Source organism: Manis pentadactyla, chromosome 17, assembly GCF_030020395.1.
Source record: "Manis pentadactyla isolate mManPen7 chromosome 17, mManPen7.hap1, whole genome shotgun sequence".
In the NCBI taxonomy this organism is placed as follows: domain Eukaryota; kingdom Metazoa; phylum Chordata; class Mammalia; order Pholidota; family Manidae; genus Manis; species Manis pentadactyla.
The window spans coordinates 65,831,690-65,846,331 of record NC_080035.1 but is presented as its reverse complement, the minus strand read 5'-3'; the positions used below and the strand labels follow the sequence as shown (position 1 = coordinate 65,846,331).

The 14,642-nt window shown below is 62.0% G+C and overlaps 1 protein-coding gene across 10 annotated transcripts in view; it reads right to left on the bottom strand.

The window, feature by feature from the left end:
• The window catches only part of MCF2L (MCF.2 cell line derived transforming sequence like), an 87,122-nt gene that overhangs the window by 8,605 nt on the left and 63,875 nt on the right, over positions 1 to 14,642 (bottom strand). For all 10 annotated transcript variants that reach the window (XR_008994601.1, XM_036904771.2, XM_036904770.2 and 7 more), the window contains 16 exons: positions 14,218 to 14,342; positions 13,905 to 14,019; positions 11,022 to 11,141; positions 10,453 to 10,644; positions 9,820 to 10,011; positions 9,017 to 9,176; positions 8,382 to 8,455; positions 8,109 to 8,185; positions 6,736 to 6,802; positions 5,941 to 6,056; positions 4,496 to 4,565; positions 3,420 to 3,512; positions 3,245 to 3,337; positions 2,402 to 2,527; positions 1,264 to 1,485; positions 931 to 1,023 (listed from right to left, as the gene is read on the bottom strand). Coding sequence is in view for 9 of the 10 variants with exons in the window: in XM_036904771.2 (XP_036760666.1) it covers positions 931 to 1,023; positions 1,264 to 1,485; positions 2,402 to 2,527; positions 3,245 to 3,337; positions 3,420 to 3,512; positions 4,496 to 4,565; positions 5,941 to 6,056; positions 6,736 to 6,802; positions 8,109 to 8,185; positions 8,382 to 8,455; positions 9,017 to 9,176; positions 9,820 to 10,011; positions 10,453 to 10,644; positions 11,022 to 11,141; positions 13,905 to 14,019; positions 14,218 to 14,342 (1,935 nt within the window). In the remaining variant the exon portion in view is untranslated. The remainder of the gene's footprint in view (positions 1 to 930; positions 1,024 to 1,263; positions 1,486 to 2,401; positions 2,528 to 3,244; positions 3,338 to 3,419; positions 3,513 to 4,495; positions 4,566 to 5,940; positions 6,057 to 6,735; positions 6,803 to 8,108; positions 8,186 to 8,381; positions 8,456 to 9,016; positions 9,177 to 9,819; positions 10,012 to 10,452; positions 10,645 to 11,021; positions 11,142 to 13,904; positions 14,020 to 14,217; positions 14,343 to 14,642) is intronic.

The window sequence follows — 14,642 nt, the reverse complement described above, 5'->3', positions numbered from 1 at the left end:
GCCTGTTCTCTTGCCTCGGGACACCCCCAGGGCACTGGGGTTGCAGAGAGGTCCCTACGGGTGGTGCCTGGTCCCAGGCCACTGCAGTGCAGCCAGTGGGCTGACCGCCAGGCCAACACACCTTTTGCACACTCGCCGAGGTCTGACTCAGAGAACTGGCCCTTGTGATGAGCTTCTCCCAGAGTGGACAGGAAGCTGGGAGCAGCCTGACATGGTTTTAGGCGATGGGGGTAGGGGGATTTGAACTCCCACAAGGAGGCTCTCAACTTCCAGGGCGAGGGATGCAGGAGGAGGAGCAGCTGCTGGGACAGCTGTCCAGCCACAGTGCAGCACAAGGCTGGGGTGCTGTAGGCCTGTGGTGGGCAGGGTCAGCTGCCCGGCTGCTCCTGCAGAGCCCGAGGCCCATCAGGGGCTGCCTCCTTACCTCAGCCCTGCGGGGCCCTCAGGCTTGGCCACACTGGCATGGGTGTTGTGAGTTGTGGACACTACGTGCCCTGTGCTGCTGTGGTCACTGCATCCCACAGGGTGGCCCGTAGCCCGGGACACACCACCAAGCGTGTCAGGGGTGGATCCCATTGGCTGGCCCCGCCATAGGGTCTTGCTTGGGCTCACAGATGCCCTCACAGTCCCACCACCCCTGCCCTTGCCAGTGCCGTGAGGCCTGGACACCCCTCCTGCCAGCAGAGCTGGGCAAACTAGCCACACTGCCCTGCACCACCCAGGAAACAGGAGCTGGGCACCTGGAACAGCCCCACCTTGTTGGCTTCCCTGCATTTAGTCCTGGGTCAGCTCAGGGTCAGGTCAGCCCAGGACAGTGCCCTTAAGTGAACAGGCAACAGACTCCATGGGAGACTCTAGACCCCAGCTCCTATCAGAAGCCCTCCGGGGGCCCCTAGTCCCCAGTGCCGCCTGAGTGGGTGCAGAGCCTACCTGTATGATGTACACCTCCTCCCTGGCATTGTACCAGATCTCAAACTTCTTCAGGTCGCCTTTCACGTTCTCTGTTATGCCAACCGCCATCATCTGGCAGCGAAGCACAGGAGGCAGGGGTCAGCGGGCAGGCTGACGGCCCCACCTTGCCTCAGAAAGGCGTTGGTGCATGCGCAAGATGATGGGGTGGTCATGGGGTGGGGGCTGAGGACACCAGAGACCCGACGCCCACACCTGGAGGTGAGAGGTGCGGGCCAGAGCCGGGCGTGGAGCAGTCGGCCTGTTGGCGCCAGTGCAGGGCATCTGCAGCTGCTGGAAACAAGCCTTACTCACGTTCAGGGACTGCTTGTAGCTGTAGGAAGGGGCCTTCTCGTACCCGTCCCCATTCTCCTCCCTCTTCTTGCAGAAGAGCACAGCCTTCTCGTGCAGGAACAGGTGCCTCTGCATGGGCTTGAAGCGGGCCAGGTCCTTCACCTTGGCATGGCCCCTCTTGTGGTCTGTCCACACGCTGAAGGAGCCCTGCATCAGCAGCTTCCCCAGCTGGCTCAGGTTCCCCTAGGGCACATGGTGACGGGAGGAGCATTAAAACCCAGGGTGCCCGTGGGGGTCCCGTGTGCGTGCTGCCCGTCTGGGAAGGCTGCACCCCATCGGACTCCACCTGCATAAGGCAAAGCCAGACACGGGAGGCAGACCGGGGCGCCCAGGTGGGGAGCAGGGACCGTGGGGCCGGGGTTCCAGGGCCGCGGAACGCTCTGTGACGCTGCAATGGGGGGGTGCGGGCCTCCACGCGCCTGTTCAGACCCACGGGGCAGACAACAGCAAGCGCCACCCGGACGCACGCTACAGACTCCGGGCAATGACATGACACGTGGGTATTCGACTGTGGCACGTGTCCCTGCTGGTGGGGGGCTGGCAGTGCATGTGTGGGGCAGGGGGTCTACGGGAACCCTCTGGACCTTCCCTCGATTTTGCCAAGAACCTAAGACTGCTCTAGGAATAAATCCTATTAAGTTTAATCTTAAAAAACCTGAGAATGAGCACTGAATGGACTTATAAGGGCAAAAACATCAGTGAGGCAGCCTGCGCAGAGGAGGGCACAGAAGTCCAGCTGCTACGCCCACCGGCCCGTGTACTGGCCCATAGCGTGCAGAGAGGAGAGCTGCACTGTGCCACGCGACGCCTGTGCGGCACCAGCACAATGCCCACGTGGGCAAAGGCCTGGCGCCAAGGTTTTGGAGCTGTGTCTATGCAGAGATGTGCCTCCAGGTGAAGCATCCTGGCCTGTTCTGCACAGGCGGGCCCTGTGGCCTGTAGACTGGGAGCTTGCTCGTCTGGGGCCACCCCAGGTCCCCCAAGTCAGAGCAGCTCTGCAGACCCCAGGTGACACACTTGCACACGGGAGCTCTGTGGCACAGTGCCACGGGTGTGCGGCGCCTGGCTCCAGGTTCTGTCTCTGCTGCAGGGTCCTTACGTCATAGCCTGTGATGGCGATGAGGTGCATGGAGTCGTTCACGGCCTTGAGGATGCCGAGGATGGAGCTGAGCGCCTCCTGGAGGTCCTCGGCTCCCTCACAGCTCTTGCTGTATTTCAGCATCTCCTGGGAGGACAAGCATGTGTCCGCACACCGTCTGACACTGAGCCCACTGCTGTCTGGAGAACTGGGGATGCCTGTGCTGCCCCGGAAGTGCAGCGCCGGGCAGTGCCCAGCACTGACCCTAGGACACATGGTGTGGAGCCCACAGGGGCAAGCCCAGGCATGCACACGGACGTGCAGACCCTCCCTGCAGAGCAGCCCAGGGGTCCCGGCCTGGAGCACCTCAGGAGGCTGCCTGCCCCATACCTGCAGGCCTGCCACCCACCTGGCCCAACACCCAGAGGCGCTGCAAATCAGGACATCCCCTGAGCTGCACCCTCAGCCAGACTTGGCAGGTGCGGGCCCCACTGGTGCCTCGGGGGTGCACACCCTTGTGTAGCTCACCTCTCCCCACTGCTAAACCCACTGCTCTTTCCTTCCAAGTCTGGCACCCAAGCAAACATCTGAGGGTTAGAGGGTGCTCTTCACACCTCTCACTCGCTCAGGCCTCGTGGAGCCGCCCCGGCCAGCCTGCAGAGAGCCAGCCCCAGAGGGACTCCGCACAGACCCCTAGGGCCCGTGCCCTGTGGGCAGGCTTCGCCTGCCTGTTCACCTCTGTGTCCCCAGCGCACAGCAGGCCCTGCACGGGGGTCTGTGAAGAGCCAGGGACCCGCAGACGCGGGGCGAGGGAGGCTCTGAGGCTATGGCGCTCAGGCGCAGCTGGCGGGCGCCACGGGTCACCTTGAGCAGCAGCTGGTACTTGGTGATCCTCTGGACTGGCTTCAGCAGGTAGGAGTCCAGGCTCAGCTTGTGGTCCAGCTTCTTCTGGCATTCCTGTAACCACCAGACCCCGGGTTAGGCAGTCCCGTTCCTTGCGGTAATAAAGGGGGTGAAACCGAGCAGGGCGCGAACGTACCTGGAAGAAGGGGCAGTCGGAGCACTGCCTCCACAGGCTCTCGGAGCGCGGCTTGTTCTGGCAGTATTTCTCGTAGATCTGGAACTCCTCCATCTGCCAGGGCGGGGACAGGTGACGGAGTGCCACCCGGGCAGAGCCCGCTCCCAGCCATGCCCTGCCCTCTGGGCCACGGTGGCGCCTCCCCGAGCCCGGGTCCCCTCTCGCATCTCAGGTGCCATGTCCCTCACTGTGGGGCAGCAGGGAACACCCCCACCAGGAGCCCCTCGGCTGCCAGTCCTGCACCTCTGTGACCCAGGTCAGCTCGGCTTGCGGGCCTGCGGCCAGGAAGAGCGCAGGGCCAACCCAGACTTTCCCAGAAAGGCCCTCCAGAGCGCAGCCCACAGTGTGTGCCGCATGGGAGCCCAGCCCAGCCGCCGGCCGGCTTGCTGAAACGCAGTCCCGCTGCAGGCGCTGACTCGGCAGGTGGGACAGAGAACCCGCACTGCTGGTACGATCCGGACCCGCAGCGTGACTCTCCGCTCCCCATTCCCGAGTAGCAGCGAGAAGCACCCCCCGCCCCAGGGGAGTCGGACAAACACCGGCCCCTCCTCTCCTCCCTTCTGCCCTGGACCCGGCTCCATGATGAAGTCTCAGCTCTGGCGTGTTTCGCTCCACCGCGTGAGGGAGCTGCGCTTCCCGTGTGGGTAGCTAGTGTTTATGGAGAGCAACGTAAGTAGGGGGATCACGTGGGGCTGTGTGGAGAAGGCAGGGCCCTGCACCCCGCAGCTCCTTTCGCCTCCCAAGCCCCCGCATGAGCTGACTGTCCCGGCCCCGGAGGGAGGTGGGCGTCCGCTACTTCTACGAGGAGCGAGATAAGGGTCAGAGAGCATCTGGGGCGCGGGGGGTCTTAGCCAGGGCAAGGCCAGGCCCCGAATGAACGCGGGCACGACGTTCGGCCTCGCCTCACACTGGTAAGCCACTGTCTGGCTGCTCTGCTCTCCTGCGAACCGATTACTGGGCTTTAGAAAAATCGTGCTCTTTTGGCCCTACCAGAAAGTCTAAGGCACAGCAAAGTATACATTTAAAAACATACATACCCTCTCTAGGAAACACCTTCCGACCAGCTCCGGGCAGTCTGTGTAGTTTTCTAGCTCCCTCAGGAATATTCTAGACAAACAAGAGTTCGCATTAGGTTGCAGAACAAACAACCCGAATGAGATGGTATCTGTAACACGTTAATAGACGTTGTCTTCCGGACTTTTATTCCTAACTCTGGACACATCAGGGGCTTCTGTGGGCAAGCACAAGCCATCCGACCCCGGGGGCCTGCAGCCCCCACCGGACACTCCTGGGGCCTGGCTGCCCAGTCAGGTGGGTGTGAGCTGTCGGGGCCCCTTTGTTCCTGGCGTTGGTGGTCACACTCCTTTTTTATCAGCAGACGTGGGATGAGGCAAATCAAAAGGAGGCTTCCGGAGGCTCCGAAAGCCCAGCCCGAGCCTGTGAAGCTCTGTGGGCTTCGTGCAGATGTCCTGGGGGTCTTGGCTTTGCCCCAGGGACCCACCCCACGCAGCACTGCCCCTGAGCCTGGGTGCTGGGCTCTCCCCTCTGCATTGCTGACCTGCATTTGTCCATCGAGGTAAACGCCCCCAGGAGGGGAGTCCCCTGGGGATCAGTTCACTAGTACTGCACCTTAGAGCCACCAGGGGCCGGGTGCCTGAGGACTGGCCTAGACTCCAGCAGCCCAGAGCCAGGAATGCTGAGGGTCCAGGCCACTCGCGCATTTTAATTCCCAAGTTCTGTGCAATCCCTGTGGAAAGGGAGGCTTTGCCTGCATCCGGGGCAGGGCTCAGCTGCAGGCCTGGTGCCTCCTTTATGAGTGGGTGAAGGAGGTGCCCGTGACAGGGCGGAGGCGTGCAGTGGGGCTCAGGACCTGAGGAGCCCTGATATCCAGAGGTGGCCCGAGCTGGCCTCTTCTCCGGGCCTGCAGGCATGTGCCAGCTGGCCGGCTGCTTCCCTCTGTCCTGCTCATCTCCTTCCCCAGAGCTCCTGCCACCTCAAGGAGCTGAGGCTGAGCCCCGCTCAGGGACTGTCTACGCGTTTCCTGAAGCTGCAGAGGGGCCTCGGACAGCCCTCTGAGGAATAGGACTTCTGCTGGCATCCCTCTCAAGAACGGGCCTGAGGACAGAATGGGTCCTGCTAAGTGGTGAGACCTTCAGGGTCACCCCAAAGTGCCAGACGTACACATGTGGGGTGGGGGGCTTCTGCTGGCCCAGCAGGACAGGGAGAAGGTGGGGCAGGGGCACTGACAGGGCTCAGAGGCGTCTGCCCCTGGGGGTGGGCAGCCCCTGTGTAACTCACCCCGGCTCAGGTACTCGCCTGGGCATGGCCCACCCGAGCCCGCTGCTCAGTCTGAGGCTCCCAGAGAGCTTGTCCCTGCTGAGAGCCACGTATACCAGGGGACGGACCACGTATACCAGCAGAGTGCGGCCCGGGCCACCTGGGTTCTGGCACCCCAGGCGTGCACGTGATCTGGAAGGCCCACCTGTTATGGAAGTGGTAGATTTCCTCCATGTTCCCGAATAGGACGTCCTTCTTATTTTGAAGGCCGGCTGACAGGAGATGTGCCATCAAAGGGTTTTCCATCTCGGCAGCGTAGCCCTGGAGAAGTGGACAGCGGTCAGGCAGCATCTGGCCCAGCAGCTGCCACACTGTGGGACCGGTGCCAAGCCGCCCACCAGAGGCCCGGGCTCACATGTGGCCGAGCTGGCACACGACCTCTCTGGTTCTGGAGGCCAATGTACCTGGTGTCCACTCATTGGTGCCACCCTAGTGACAGTCATGACAAGCAGCACCAGCCCTGGGAGGCGCCAGGCGCCACCCGCCTTCTGACTGTTGTAATTCAGTGACTCCCATGAGGACAAACCTCTCGTGGGCACCTGATGAATTATTAAATGTCTCCAGACTGCAACCACCCCCCCACTGTGGCCACTGGGTCAGGGCATAGAACATTCTGGCAGGCAGAAGCCCCTGGCCTCCCAGGCACCAAGCCATCCCAGGGGCTCCAGGTCCCGGTGTTCCCACACCGGGGGCCATGCTCCTGCCTGACACCCCTGCTGCTAGGCTTCCGAGGGTCCCCACGGCTGCGTATGACGGTGGCTGGTGGGCTCCCATCGCCACGAACACCATCCCCAAGCAAATCCGCTCCAGCAAACTTGGCCTTTCTCCCACCAACAGACACGAGTCTGTTTCGATTTTGGAGGTGTCGCCAGTATAACCGTCTGCCCCAGGCTGGGGGTCTCTGCGGGGCGAGCCAGCCCACAAACCCCTGCAGGCTCACCTCCAGGACGCAGAGCAGCTCCTCCACGTAGGCACGCTCCGTGTCCAGGAGCTCATTCATCACGTGCCTGGGGGTGGGCGGGGGCAGAGACGGAAGGGAAAGCCTGAGTGCTGGAGGCAGTGGCACAGGTGGGCCCCTGTGTCCAGAGCAAAGGACAAGCCCATCTCCTCCGGCCGCCTGCAGGGCTCCCCCCGACTCAGTCCTGCCTCCTGCCCAGCCGTCCCTCCCGGGCCTTCACACAGCCACCCAGTGCCCACCACCAGCCTCCTGCACAATGGGTGCAGCAGTGACTGGACAAATGCTTGTCATGTTATGGTGCCCAGAAGGGGCATGGCTTGCAAACCGCTGCTCAGACCTCATTTTACAGATGAGGACCACCTCTTAACTGCCTACGACCAAGCTTCCCATGGCCACACGGCACGGGGAAACCCAGGGGGCCCTGGCTGGGAGCACTGTGGTGCTCAGCTCCAGATCACCTGTTGGCCTCGGCAAAGCCCTGCTGTAGCTCAGGGTCTGGGCTCCTAAACAGGGAGGAGAGAGGCCTGGGCACCCCTCACCAGGAGCTGGAGGTGAGCACTCCTGTCTGGGGGCGACAGATGCAGTGTGAGCACCTGGGCAGGACGCCCCAGTGGGAGGGCCGAGGGCAGGGCAGCGTGCGGGCACCCTATGTACCCATCTGAGTGGGGACACGATCACGGGCTGCCTCTGTGGAAAGGTGAGCAGTGCAGCTCAGTGGGAAGGCAGTTCTACGGGGAGGGGCCGCCAGCCCCGGGGGGACACTCCCGTCAGCTCCAGAGCTCAGACCTCATCAGCGCTGGTGTGCAGGGAAGGATGCGGCCCCGGTCACTGTCGGGAAGGATGTCTGTGCAAGGAGCCCACAGCTGATGAGCTGTAAGAGCCTCAGAAGGGCTGGGGATGTGTGAGGAGGGGTGAAGGGGTCGGAGCAACAGCTCCAGGGGCCAGGAGGTCCTGTGCAGGGCGCCAAGCCCGCCAAGGAGGGGCCTGCCCGTGAGCCCACAGGCCTGCACAGGGCTGCACAGAGCCTTCTCTCCTGGGGCTCAGGAGGTGAGGGAGGCCCCACCCATCTCCAACCACCAGTCCCACCCAAGGACCCAGCAAAACGTGGCTTTTCTAAGGAAAACACATCTTGTTTCAGGACAGGCACATTCATTCTTCCCTATATGGTGCACTACGCACGCACGCGTGTGCACACCACGTGTCAGCTTCGCTCCTGCTCTGTGGCTTTGGGGTGGGAGCTGATGAACCACCGACTCTGGCTTGTTTATACTGAGACTGTGACCGAGGCTGGGCTCCGGGAGGGGTCGCGTCTGGCCCAGAGCCTCTCTGTGCCGCCTGGGAAGCTGGAAACCCACCTCCGCAAGACGGCCAGGCCCTCCTCCTCCTCCCCCGCGGAGCCGCTCCGGCCCTGCCGGCTCTCGCTCATCTCGCTCTGGGGAGAGACAAGCACACGGCCCGTGGGGCTTCCAGGCAGGAGGCGCAGCCCGAGGCCCTGGCGTCAGGCTTGCTGCCGTGTCAGTCCCCACAGGACGCCAGGAGAGGCGGGAGAGCCTCGTGCAGGGCCTGGCGGACGCTCCCGGGGTGCTGACTGTGCAGGAGAGGCTGGCGCAAGGCCTGGGTGACCTCACCTTGGCCCTCCTGTAGGGCCCTCTCCGGAGCGCGCCGCCCTCAGAACTGGAGTTCTCGGAACCCCTCCGGATGCCTGGTTTGGAGAGAAGTGGGAGGGGAAGGTGCGACTTCACATCTTATCGCTGGGGGAGAGAAACAGGGCCTCCAGGAGTGCCCGGAATTGATTTTAATTCAGACAAAAGCAAGCAGCCCAGTGAAGGGTGAGGATTTCCCAGGGAAAACAGGGAGGAGCTGCAGGCCAGGCTGCCTGGTCCAGAGAGGAACCTGTCCTGAGACCCCACAGGGGTCAGAGGCCTCCGGGAAACGGTGTGGCGTCCGCTTGACCTCCGAGGACTGTGAGGGGTGGAGGCCGAGGGGCTGGGGTCAGAGCTGTGTGAAGGAACTCCTTTGGCAACAGCCCTGACAGATGGGTCTGGGGGAGACTGGAGTGGGGCAAACAGCCCAGGAAAGTCCCTCAGTGGGTCGTAGGCATTCCAGGGCCATGGGCCACACCCTTTGCTGCAACCGTTCAACACATGGGAGACTGAATGAATGAGTGGGCCGTGCGCCAATAAAACTTTATTTTCAAAATGGGTGCTGGCCCCTGGACTAGGCCTGCTGGGGAAGGGGAGGCCCCAGCAGTGACGGCAAATACCTGGGGAGGGGCAGGGTGATTTCGTGAGCGCTTCTGGCCGGGGGGCCACTGGCTGCACAGGCCGCGTCTGCTTGGCGGCCAGCTTCTTCAGGCTGGCCTGCCTCCGGTGAAACATCTCTTCCATGCTTTCCTGCTTCTGGAAGACCTTCTGCACGTGTTCCTGAAGTGACAGGGTGGATGGAGTGGTCAGCAGGTGCCCTGAGGGGTCAGCCTCTGCAGTTTAGGACAGAGCTGCCTGCACAGACCTGGCCTGGCAGCACGAACTCTGTTTCAAGTGCTTATGACGCAGTGCCAGCCCCCAGGGCAGCCATCCTGCTCTGCTCTGTGGATGGAGAGGCTGGGAGGCCCCCGGGAAAGGAGGGGTGCAGGGCCCACAGGAAGCCGGCTGTGGGGGACACATGTAGCCCCTCCATGTGTCCAAGGGCCTCCCAGAGGGGCAGTGCCTGCTGGGCCACCCCACGGGGGGAGGACAGCTGGCCGGCAGTGAGGGTGAGGAGGAGCCTGGCAGCAGCACAGCATCGAGAGGAATGTGCAGGGAACAGGGCCTCGGGGACGGCCAGTTCATGAAGAACACGCCTGGCAGGGAGCGACCCCCTGGGGGGGGCAGGAAAACCACCGCGCACAGGAGGTGTGGACATCTCCTCTGCACTGAAGGGAAAGTTGGGCTACATGACCTCTGTGCTGTCTCTCTCGAATGCCCGGAGTCCTCGGAGGGCCACTAACCCAGTCTTGCCAACACCATGGGGGCACTCCCTGCCGTTTGGCACAGGTGAGCTGCCAGAGAGAAGCCCCAGCTGGCTTACCATCAGGTCTCGGGTGAGGATGGGTTCATAGTCCTGGTAAATCCTACTGAGCTCTGGGATCTTATTTTCTGCACCGGTCTCCAGAAACTTCTCGATTTCCTGGAGAGCTGCCTCGGCGCCGTCCTGAGACTGGCACTTGTCCACAGGCTGTGAGGCCAGCAGGTAGATCCCCTCGTCACACCATTTCATGGACTGGCACGGGAAGCGTGGCAGAGGGAGAGAGCAGACGTTAGCCGCTGAGTCTAGGAGTCTGTGCTGAGCCTGTGCTGCTGGGCCCTGTGGCTGCCTCGCACGTGGTCCAGGGACGGCCACGTGCCTGGGAATGTCAGCACCACTCATCTTCCTGCCTCTGGGCCCCACGTCTGCTCTGCAGAGGGCACAGCGACCCAGAGCCAGGCACAGTCCCCAGGCTGCCATGCATGCAGAGGAGGACGGGCAAAGCGCGGAGCTGGCTTGGTGGCAGGTTTCTGGTTCTTTTAAAGAAATTGTTAGTTGTGGCAAATGAGCTCTAGAAACAGCGGTGACTGTCTGGGCCACAAGGAAGGCACTCAGATGGGAGCGCGTGGGGCCGGCTTCCAGCGAGTGGCGCAGGGGCAAGGAGGGCCTGCCTGGGGGCACGGGGCCGGGGCCTACCGCCTCCAGGAGGCCGTGCAGCTCCAGGGACTTGCCGAGCAGCCCCCTCCTCCTCCCGACCTCGGCCACAAACTGGTCGCACAGGTGCCGGAGCTCGTGGCACTTGGGGCGGATGGAGTCCACGGCATAGTGCTTGTCGTCAATGAGCTGCTCGCCCTGCAGGGACAGGGCGCGGGCCCGCTCCACGGCTGCCTGCAGAGAGAGCCCCCGAGGGCGGCTCAGGAGGTGCCCATCAGAGCCAGCAGGCTGCGATGTCCCACGGGATCTGTGGGGGTGAGGGTCGGGGAGGGCGGAGGTGGGGGGCTGGGGGGTGAGGGTCCGGGACAGTGGAGGTGGGAGGCTAGGGTGAGGGTCGGGGAGGGCGGAGGTGGGGGATGGGGTGGGCTGGGGTGAGGGTAAAGGGAGGGGTGGGCTAGGCGCCAGCCCTCCGCCTGTGGACGTCACTCGGGCGGGGGGCCTCCACTTGGATGGCGGGAGAGCACGAATCCCGAGCCTTCCTGAGCAGCCTTGCTGGTGCTGTGAGCACCGCCTCCAGGCTGTCTCCCGCCCACACTGGTCCCCGTCCTTACGCCGGACTTCTCCTCAAAGCTGGCGAGGTCCTTCAGGAGGTGCTCCACGTGTGCCAGGCTGTTGCCCACATCGGTGAAGGTCGCTATCTTCTGCGCCAACGCGTCTAAGGCGGCTTTGACCTGAAACAGGAGGGGTGGGAGTCCCGGGCGCACGTCAGGACAGCCGGCTGAGGGAAACGGCATGGAGACACTGGCACGGGAATGGAGGGAGGAAGGGGAAGCCCAGCTCCCCTCTGGGAAGGTCGGGCTGCAGGGACACTCCCTCAGCTGGGTCTGAGCTTGCACAGCAACCCTGCAGCCAGCACTACAGGGGTGACAGTGAAAAGCGACGCCCTCACCCCAGGGCGGTGGCACGGCGAGGACACCCACTTCCGCCGCCCTTAGGCTCTAGCCAGTGCTGTTGGCAAAGACAACGAAAAAGCAGGGCGTACAGACGGGAAAGGAGGAGCCCCGGTTGTGCCTGCTTGCACGTGGCCTGACCGTGGAGAAGATGCCCGAGACCCCACGCGACAAATCCTGCAACAGGTGAGTTCAGTGAGGCTCCAAGAAACAAGGTGAATATACAAAAATAAATTTTATTTCTATATATGTGGCAATGGATACATAGATGCTGAAATTGAAAATACTGCACCACTTACAATTGCTTAAGAAATGAAATATGTGAGTGTAAACCAGAGCATGTACTGAACGGGTCTGCAGAAAACCACGTGACGTTGATGAAGGAAACCTGAGAATGTCTAGATGGATGGTGAGAGCGGTGTGTTCCCCGGAAGGGAGGCTCAATTCAGTAAAGATGTGGCTTCCCCCAAAACACAGGTTTGAAACAAGTCCTACGAAAACCCCAGCAAAATATTTTGTAGATGTAGATGAGATTATTTCGAAGCCTTCAAAAAGGAGCCAGAAAACTAAAGCAATTTTGAAAAAGAACAAAGCGGGAGGAATCCAGGCACCTGACGTCAGAACCTGTCCCACCGCAGTGAGGAAGGCCGTGCGGCGGCACGGGACGCACACCGCAGACAGGCCCCCACCAGCATGCCCGGCACCTCCGACGGAGCAGGAAAGCAGAGCAACCTCACAAATGACGCCGCAGCACCGATGCCCAGAGACTGGAAAGTGCCATGAACTATTCCTCACAGCTCACACAGAAACTAACTCGAACTTACATGTAAAACTCCAAAAGTTTTAGGAAAAATGCTTAGGGGAACCTAGGGTTTAGGACTGACACCAGGAGTACCATACTTAAAAGGAAAAACAGATAAATTGGATGCCATCAAAATTACAAGCTTTGTTCTGTGGAAAATCCTGTGAAGAGGAGAAAAAGGCAATAGACAGATGTGGATAAAGTATTTCCAAACCATGCGTCTGACAGAAGGCCGGCACCTGAACTACACACAGAATTCTCAACACAACCGGTGAGCAGCCTAAACCCACAGCCCTGTCAGCAAACGGGCAGTGCAAACATGCTCCGCTGAGGAGGCCACACCCACAGCATAAGCCCACGGTAGGTGCTCACCGCTGCCAGCCATCGGGAATGCGCACGGCGCCGCGGGATGCCACCGTGCACCCATCCGGAAATGGGCACAAGATAAACAGCCATGCCCGCCAAACCCCGGGGAGGCTGTGGAGGACCTGGTTCCCCCCTCCCCCAACTGCTGGTGGGAGCGTAAGCAGGGCACCTGCCAGGTAGCTGGTCGGCTGCTCCTTTAAAAGCCAGATGTGCAGCTACCATGCGACTCGGCACTCATGCTCGTGAGCGATTATCTTTGAGAAACGAGAACTCATGTCCCGCAGAAGCTGCGCAGGGGCGTTTCTATTAGTTTTGTTCATGGTTGCCCCAAACCGGGAGGAACGCTAGCATCCTTCAGTGGGCGAGTGGTCAAACAAAGTGGTCCTTCCACACCACGGAACACTGCTGACTATTCAGCAGTGACAGCAGCGAGCTGCCGGAAGGCGCAGCAACCTGCGTGAATCCCTGACGCCGGGCGAGTGCAAAGAGCCACCCCCAAAGGTCACCTCTAGGTGAGCCCGCGTACGGGGCGTTCAAGCAATGAAAGGCTGTGCGGATGGACAGCAGCTCAGGGGTTGTTCAGGAGAGGACATGGGTGGTGTGTCTATAAAAGGGAAATGTCTTTGTGGTGGTGGGGACGCCCCGTGTGTCGACTGTCCATGTCTGTCTGCACTGTGACATGGTGTGTCGGTTTGCAGAATGGAGCCACTGGAGGAATCTGGGGAGGGGGGACACGGGATCCTGCACGCGAACCTACAGCTGCCTCTAAATGAGAAGGCAGATTGTCCCCACAGACGTAAGGACCTCAGGGCCGTCTCCACGGGCTGCCGGGGCTGCTTGTGCTGGCTCGTAGGGTCAGCCCTCTGGTCCGAGTCAGGGAGACGGGCTCACTTGCTCTCCTGAGCACACTCAGCAGTGCTCAGCGAATGGTGCTGAATGAAACCCCACATTCTGCAAAGGGAGGCCTCTCAGGACTCGGCGGGAACTAGAGCTGCAGGTGGTCCCCCGGCTCACCTGGCACCTGCACGCTGCCCCACAGCAGCTTATCTTTGTGTGCCCAGGCACACAGCAGGCACGTGTCGGAGGAAAGAACATACAAATGGTGATAATGCACACAAGGCTCCCTGACTAGCTCACACATAGTGCAGAAGCAAGCACAGCGATGGGCAGCTGGCACTACCCTCTGCAGGCAGGGAGGTGCTGTCAGTCACCTATGTCAAGGCTCAGGCCAGCTTGATCTCGTAGCTCCACGTGGATCACACACACCACACGGCCTGTGTCATGGTCCCCTGGATGCCAACTCTCGACTGCCCAGGCCACCCCAGAACACCAGGCACCACCCACCCACTGTGCTCTCCATGCCCAGGGACACTCACCTCTCGGAAATCCTGCTCGAAGTGCCGGAGCCGCAGACACTGCTCAAGTCTCTGCTGGTGCTTCGCCCAAAACTCATCAAAGGCGGCCTCGGTTTCCTGCAGCTGTGCCAGGAGCCTGGGGAAGAGGGTGGAGCGGCCCGCGGGGCCTCGTGAGCTGCTGCCTGCTGCAAGCAGCAGGGCAGGGCTTGGCCTCCGTGCAGCCTTCCCAAGACCCCGGCTCCTCGTATCCCGTTGGGATGAGGGGACGAGGCGCTGAGAGGCGCTGAGCTCGAGTGGGGCCTCTGGCTCCCACCCTGCCGCCCAGGGCCCTCACCTCTGCACGGTGGCCTGGCTGTCCAGCTGCGTCTGGTTCGGGCTCTGCTCTGTGCTCTTGGCCAGGGGCCCCCTGATGGCCTCCAGGATGCTCTGTCCCTCTCCCACTGCCAGCCGCATGTCCTCCTGCAGGAAGAGCACAGCGGCTCACACCCAGGCCAGAGAGCAGCGGACTCAGGGGCATCCCCCCGTGAGGTGGGCACAGCACTAGCCATGGAGAAGTCTCCGTGCCCCTCCTGCGCTGACCATGGGCTCCCGAGTTTGAAGGAGAACTCAGGGAGGTGCCCCCCGCTTGCGGCAAGGGCAGGGCTAGGGCCACAGGTAACTTGGGGCAGTGGGAGCGGACAAGAGGGTAACAGGAAACCAGCCCTCCGTGTGCACCCACGGCCATCCTCTCCGCCAGGAGCCAAGGGCGCAGGTTCTCTG